Source organism: Dendroctonus ponderosae, unplaced genomic scaffold, assembly GCF_020466585.1.
Source record: "Dendroctonus ponderosae isolate FM_Combo_2020 unplaced genomic scaffold, Dpon_F_20191213v2 Dpon_F_20191213_7, whole genome shotgun sequence".
In the NCBI taxonomy this organism is placed as follows: domain Eukaryota; kingdom Metazoa; phylum Arthropoda; class Insecta; order Coleoptera; family Curculionidae; genus Dendroctonus; species Dendroctonus ponderosae.
The window spans coordinates 4,669,134-4,675,941 of NW_026018916.1; the positions used below are offsets into that span (position 1 = coordinate 4,669,134).

At 38.1% G+C, this 6,808-nt stretch overlaps 2 protein-coding genes across 5 annotated transcripts in view; both read left to right on the forward strand.

Moving 5' to 3' along the window:
* Window positions 1-3,669, forward strand: part of LOC109539693 — a gene marked incomplete at its 5' end in the record, with an annotated part of 41,511 nt that extends 37,842 nt beyond the window's left edge. Inside the window, 2 exon segments of the mRNA XM_048668281.1 lie at window positions 1,466-1,789; window positions 1,844-3,669. Of these exon segments, the coding sequence (XP_048524238.1) occupies window positions 1,466-1,789; window positions 1,844-2,220 (701 nt within the window).
* A 361-nt stretch (window positions 3,670-4,030) lies between these two features.
* LOC109539697 (protein peste) overlaps window positions 4,031-6,808 on the forward strand; it is a 4,987-nt gene continuing 2,209 nt past the window's right edge. Inside the window, exons 1-5 of one of the 4 annotated variants that reach the window (XM_019907619.2) lie at window positions 4,031-4,289; window positions 4,620-4,777; window positions 4,827-4,953; window positions 5,005-5,152; window positions 5,221-5,418. In XM_019907619.2, the coding sequence (XP_019763178.2) occupies window positions 4,621-4,777; window positions 4,827-4,953; window positions 5,005-5,152; window positions 5,221-5,418 (630 nt within the window). In that variant the 5' untranslated portion in view covers window positions 4,031-4,289; window position 4,620. Of the gene's footprint in view, window positions 4,290-4,550; window positions 4,778-4,826; window positions 4,954-5,004; window positions 5,153-5,220; window positions 5,419-6,808 lie in introns of all 4 variants that reach the window. The other 3 variants (XM_048668565.1, XM_019907620.2, XM_019907621.2) reach the window with 3 other exon arrangements.

The following is a 6,808-nucleotide window of genomic DNA, read 5'->3' on the forward strand; positions in this document are numbered from 1 at the left end:
CTGCTGCGGGCACGCAAAATTTATATTCAACCAATTTGGAATATACCGTAGATACACTAGTTTCTCAAAAACCATGCTCAGAGAGAACCGTTAGAGAAGCTTATAATTGTTCAAAACTCTTGCAACATTTGAGAAACTTTGCTGCCTAAAAAGATTAATTGCCTCTATGGGCTCTGTAAAACTTTTACTTTTTTTTTCTAAATAAAAATTCTTCTGAGCTGAGACCTTCTGAGAACACCTTCTGAGTTTTTCATTTCTCAAATCCAGTCGAGATAGGAAACCATGTTTTTTGTATATACACAATAATTTCGCCCTTTCAAATCCTGTTAGATTCAAAGCGATAGTTTTAGATCAAGGCGATGTTTGAGAATTAATTTCTCAAAAACAAATATTGATAGCAAATAGAGTTTTATTCGGTTTAATAGAACATTCAGAACATACTTGTCTCTATATTACCGATGAAGATCAAGGCGATGAATGCTTAACGCAATTTATGAGAAAAATTCAAAGTCCGCCCTCTTTTGCAATTCCGACTTAAAATAATCAAAATTGCGCTTCTCAAATCCTACTTTAAAGCCGAGATGGTTTTTACGACTCTCATATTTTTAGAAATTGAATTTTTGCATTTCCAATCGTTAATTTCTGAAAAAGCAGTTTAAATAAATATTTCATTTTCCGCTGTACTACCAACAAACTTTCATAGAATTCCTAAAAATTTTCAACGCGACAGCAATTTCAGGTTTTTTTTTACTTCTCTATTTTTGCCTCAAGCTCAATAGATAATTTTTAATGTTTATTTGATTCTGAGGCGTTCATTTCTCAAAAACTTCTGAAACGGAGCCAAGCCAAGCCAAGCAGACTTGACAGTCTTTGAGGTATTTTTGAGAAATTTTCTACACTTCAACTGGGTTTGTTCTTTGCGTAAATCTTAAAAACCAGAACAGAAAGCGAAAGGGATTTTGGTTGGTTTAATGGTGAATACTTGCCTCTAGAGCTGCAGGCTTGAAAACAAGTAGTTTTAGCAAATTAGCACCAAATTTCGTTAAAAATTGAGAACAATTTTGAGGAGCTTGAAACTTAAAAATTCAATATTTGTATTTCAAAAAATGTACATTCATGTATATTACCGGAATATTTGTTTTCAACATACTAGGTATATTCACCTGCACATATACACAATATGTACATACCTGGCATGTTCATCTGCACATATACCCAATATGTACATATATGTACATACCTAGGATATACGTTTTATGAACTTTAATGAATATACATGCATGTATCCTCCACGAACATTCATGTTAGGAATGTTCACCTATGTATATTCCCAGGATATTCCCGCAATGATCTGTATATTTTTTGAACATTCCGGGATATTCATAGAATATCAAATGCTATCTGGGATTCTTATATATACTGAGTGTCTAGTGTATTGAAAGTCCGTTAAACCAAACACTTGCAGGTTACATTTCTCATGGTCTGGGAGCAGTGAAGTGTTTCTTCCCCAATCCCGAGGCAGCGGACAAGTTCTTAGCCGAAGGCCTAAACAGTTTAGGAGAGCTGACTTTTGCCCGATGGCAAGACCTGCTTCCAACCGAAATGGGGCCCATGCTCTACAAAGAGCTGGTAGAGATGTGCCAGAACTATAACTCCGAAACAAAGTTTGTCCTCTATATTTCCTTGTGCGTAGTCTCGGAAACGCCGGCCTCCGGAGCGATCAAATGGGAGCGACAGCTGGTATCCAGATGTGCCAAATTGCGCCTAAGCAAAGACATTAACTTCATCGGTAAGTTGGGCAACTGAAGGCAAGCAATGGCATTTAACCGCTGGGCTTCCGTAGGTCCTGAGCCGCTTTCTGAGACCCTGGAAACGCTGATCCTCACCTGTTCGCCCATTCGATTGCCCACTCCTGAGACCAGCATTCGCGCCCGACTGATTGCGGTGAGCAATTTGCAGGCGCAGCTTCGGGATCGGGGCGTTTCGCTCAGCAGACAATATCCAGACATCTACAAGCAGTTGGACAGCTACAGTGAAAACTTGAGTATCAAATTCGAGGCCCAGACGATTTATCCGCGCAATGCGATCACCAGCAAGAGTTTCATGTGCATTCTGATGCTGGAAAGTGATCCGCAAACGTTGAAACATGTGGAAAAGGCCGGTGTGAAGGTCCGGACTGTTGATTGCCTTCTATCATGTGAGACGATGACAACGCTTTAAGTTTTCTATCTGCTAGTTAGTTAGCTGGAAATTAATTAATTATCCATACTTCTTGTAAGTAGGTAGGTATATTTGATAATTTTATATACTTATAACTACTAGAGGCTTATATTGATGATTATCGAGTGTCCAGCCCCGGCGAGGACATGAGTTTACGGTTGTAAGTGACACGTTTTTTTCTTCCTTTATTCTCCTTACATGTTTTCGAGGTGTTGAGCGGCCAAAGGTTTCAGTAGTAGATTTTCCGAACGAAATTGGTTGCCAGGATCAAGTTCTGCTGAACACTCGATAGTCATTGCCAAATAGCTAAATCAATTTACTCTTCGTTCCATCCTTCACTAGATTAGTTGAACACTAAGTTGTTTGATAAATTCTACATCATGTTAAGTTTGAACTGCTTTGTTTAACGTATGCAAAGGTGTCTTTGTGAATACAATTGTAATGCTGCTTGAAATAAGTGTTTTCAAGGTATAATTGTTAATGTTAAATACTGGGAATGTATGCGGGTGCAAATGAGCAAGTTTACACCTTTACTTTCTGTGATTCATAAAAAGATTAGAGAGATTGTTTATGAAATATTAATGATATAGACGGGATTTAGTATTTACGTGAACATCATCGGCCTGTTGATACTTTTATATTTATCCAGCGAAAATTTTCAGTGGTTTTTATATTAAGTATATCATATATTTACGGATAATCGCTACTGTATGTGAATATACAGAGTGTTTGGTGTATTGAATTTGGGAAAAACTGTTCTTTCAGTCAATGTTTCGATTAAACTTTAACCACCATAGAGGATCTTCGAGGCGCGTTGCAATCGAGATCGTGTTTTCGTTTGCAAAGCTCTGATATACGAGAAGCGTTGATTGCAGAAAAACGAAACGATTGCAAAGAAAAATCCTTTCGTTGCCAGTGCATGCAGCTGATGAGTTTTTTGGGCTTATCAGCAAAAATGTGCAGCTGACACCTCTGAAAATGCAAGTCACTCGTCTTTGCGAAACGTTGGGAAGAAATTGGGCTAAAAGCCAGAAAACCCCGTTAGTTATTTGGAATTTTAGGGCATTTTACCAAACATCCTTGAGCTTGGTTATAATGGACATTTTTGGAGCTTCAGAACGGTTGAATGGAAGAACATTTTCGGAAAATGCACACATTTAAAAATAATGTAATCCTCAATCAACTTTAAATCGTTTCCGTTTAATCGAACTGGACTTTTGAGGTCTCCCTGATAGACCAGCTTGTTTTACAGAGTGGACACTCCATGTTATGCCAATCAGGCAATTAATTATTATACTTTAACTATTTAGGACTATACAATTTCTGCAAAACACTTGGAAAATGTACCGATTTCACACTGTGTACATCTAACAATAGGAATGTACGTGCAAATTGCAAAACAATACTGGAATACATACAGCAATAATAAAAATTGCCGATTTAATCATACTGTTGTTTATTGACTTATTTATAAGTGGAATTTTTCTGAAGGAAGAATCCTCCTTCCTAAACCCTCCTGATTGTTAACCTCAAGCTTCTCACTCCCTTTGAAGATTTACTATCCATTTTCTAAACATTAATTAGTAATTTGCGTTAATCCATTATCTAGAACGTTGATTGGAAACAATTTCGCTCCCAGCCGCCTTTCGGATAACAATCCAACATACGCATCTGATAATATTTTTTGGTTCATGCTAAGCTCCTTATCTTAGTCGTATTTGAATCGAAACTTGTAACGATATTCTAATTTGGAGTGCAATTCATACACAGGCATAGATAATAATAATAATTACTTTAAACATATCTAAGGTTTATTCTTTTATTAAGTGAACCAGTGCGATCGGGTCACTGGTTTTGCGATAAGTCTTGAGCCTACTAATTTGATAAGATCGATCGAATGTGTCTTCATAATTCACAACGTCTCGAGAAGATCGTGCTCAGTGTTTGGTTATTAATGAACTACTTAAAAGGACGGTGGCTGTACTCTCCAATACTAAATCTGTAGTGTCTGGCTCAAATCTAGCCAGACCGGTTTGTGCGTGTTTGTGTTCCATCGCGCTAATACCCAAGTAAGTTAATGAAAACATGATTTGCTGCCATGTTCTATAAAAAAATGATTATCGTTCATCAAGAAATGTCTTTGTTTGGATTGTGTGGAACGCGATTAGGCACAACGATAATAATTTTGGTTACTTTCTGAGCCTGAGCAGTTTATACGCTTTGTTGTACAATTAGGCAAAATCGCGATTTCCGCTCACTTCCTTGACCCGGATCAGTGTTGAAATGCTGTATACTTTATGTTCATGCTCACAGATAAGCATTTAATTAAGATAAATTCACTGGCTAGACAATGGACCCGTTTCCTTTGAGGACATTGAGCCAATAATTGTAAATTCCAGAATGAAAGACTCCAAAGTAAGTCGACGCAAGTATGTCGAATTTGGTCTACTTATATCAGGGACGCTCTTAATAGCCCTTGGAATAACAATAATTGTTTATTTGGTGCCCATACACGAGTTTATCATTCGGCAGGCTCTCACATTCAACGACCATTCAGGTATGCTTTGAGTGAAAGAAATCAGGATGTTTCATAACGGTTTTTGCAGACTCTTTCAAAGCTTGGCGGGCCAACGACCCGCCACTGATTATGGATCTGTATCTGTTCAACTGGACGAATCCAGAGGAATTAAGGAGTTCGGTGAAGCCCCGGTTTGAAGAAGTAGGCCCTTATAGGTAGGGGAGTTTAAGGAGTTTTGTGGACATCTGCTCACGGCCCGTTTGCAGGGTTAAGGAGGTGAAAGAGAAGACGAATTTAACTTGGAACGAGAACAACACCATCAGCTACATGGTGAAGAAGTTGTATTATTATGATGAGGGATCCAGTCCCCGGCAGCTGGATGATTTAGTTACAACAATCAATCCAGTTCCTCTGGTAAGTTAACATTAAATTGTGGTTTTCTGCTGTGGCAGTGTTGAAGTTGAATTTTTATTTCGTTCTAGACTGTGGCCTACCAAGCAAGGAACTACAACTATTTTCCGAAAAGGTTCCTTTCCATGACAATGTCAGGCATTTCCAATTTGTACGTAACAAGAACGGCTAGACAGATTCTGTTTGATGGATATAATGATGGAATTCTCAGTGTTCTCAGCCAGTTTCCCGGACTGAATGTTAAGGACAAGTTTGGACTATTTTATGGGGTAAATACCATCATTTCGAAACAGGGGTGATTTTTAGTAGAAAAGGTCATACGTACTGAAACGACTGGGAAAAAACGAAGTATAARTCCGAGCACGAGGTGCAAATTGAAGAAAKCAGRATCTACATTTTTCTRCATGTTCGACTCTTTGTTTGTTGTTTGGYAGAACCGCCAGGTTGTCTTAAAAATATTGTACCCTTTTAGCTCAAAATCTTTGAAGTTCCCGCAAGTCCTGGCACTTTTTCCTCGTTGAATAAATTTTGATCTAAAAAAAAACCTGACTTTTTCAAGTTGCCTGAACATTAAGAGGTATGTAAATAAGCACTTGGCGGGTAATAAAATTTAGTTTCTAGTAGGTTCCAGTTCAGTTTTGCCACTGTGATTTCTGCTTGTCTTCGTATTTATTCGTTTCGGGTCTTTTCCATTGCTCTTTGAGTTCTTCGTAGCTTGTCTGCGTTTGCCTCGGTAAGAGCAATAGTGTCCCGAACAGGTACCAATTCTTCTGGAGATTACCAAGGCTTATTGCGTGTCCACGGTATACATAATGATCGACATTTTCTATATTCATGCCGTTTAATAAAATTCGTGGATTTTTGTGGCTCAATAGCTTCGTTTTCTTTAAATTCATTTTAATGTCCACTTGATTGGGAGAGTCATTCGATTCACGCATATTCTCGAGTTCAGTAACGCTTGTACTTATGAGCACTATATCGTCTGCGAATCTCAGGTGATTTAGGATAGGAACCGTCGATCGCTACCGCTATTTTCCTTTATCGACAGCATCTTCTAAAGCCAGAGTGAAGAGTTTCGGGGATATGGTTTCACCTTGGCTCTATGGTCTTAAAATCTCGCTTGATTTTAACTTGCAGTTGAAGTGAGGCTTTTTCGTAAATACTTTGAATTAAGTTGGAAATCTGGTGTCAATTCTTGCATTGTCCGTCGCTAGAATTTGCGTGTGTGCGAGAAGAATATTGAAATATTTTCGTGACTTTTTCTATAAGTCGTTGCACTGCCTGGAGATTATTTAATTATTCTCCGAGACACGACCCATAAATTTTCGGTTTTTAATAGGCTTATCACTTCCTTTAACGATTTCTTACTTACTGCTGTGTACAAGCCATGCTTGCACGTGATATCGGAAACAAAACTAAGAATTGGCATCATTGTGGCAGTGATTATTCGCGACTTTGTACGTTTTTACTGGGTATGGCGTTTTTCCTTCTATACACTTATAAAAACCGTAAATATCGGCTGATATATAGTCTATTCAGTCAGGGGGTGTTATGAAGGAAAAGGAAAAATACAGTCTTCTGTTGTCTATGAAATTAGAAAAATTATCGTCGTTTTGTGCAAGGGTGGCGTAAGATTATTGCAAAATTTCATGTTTTCCG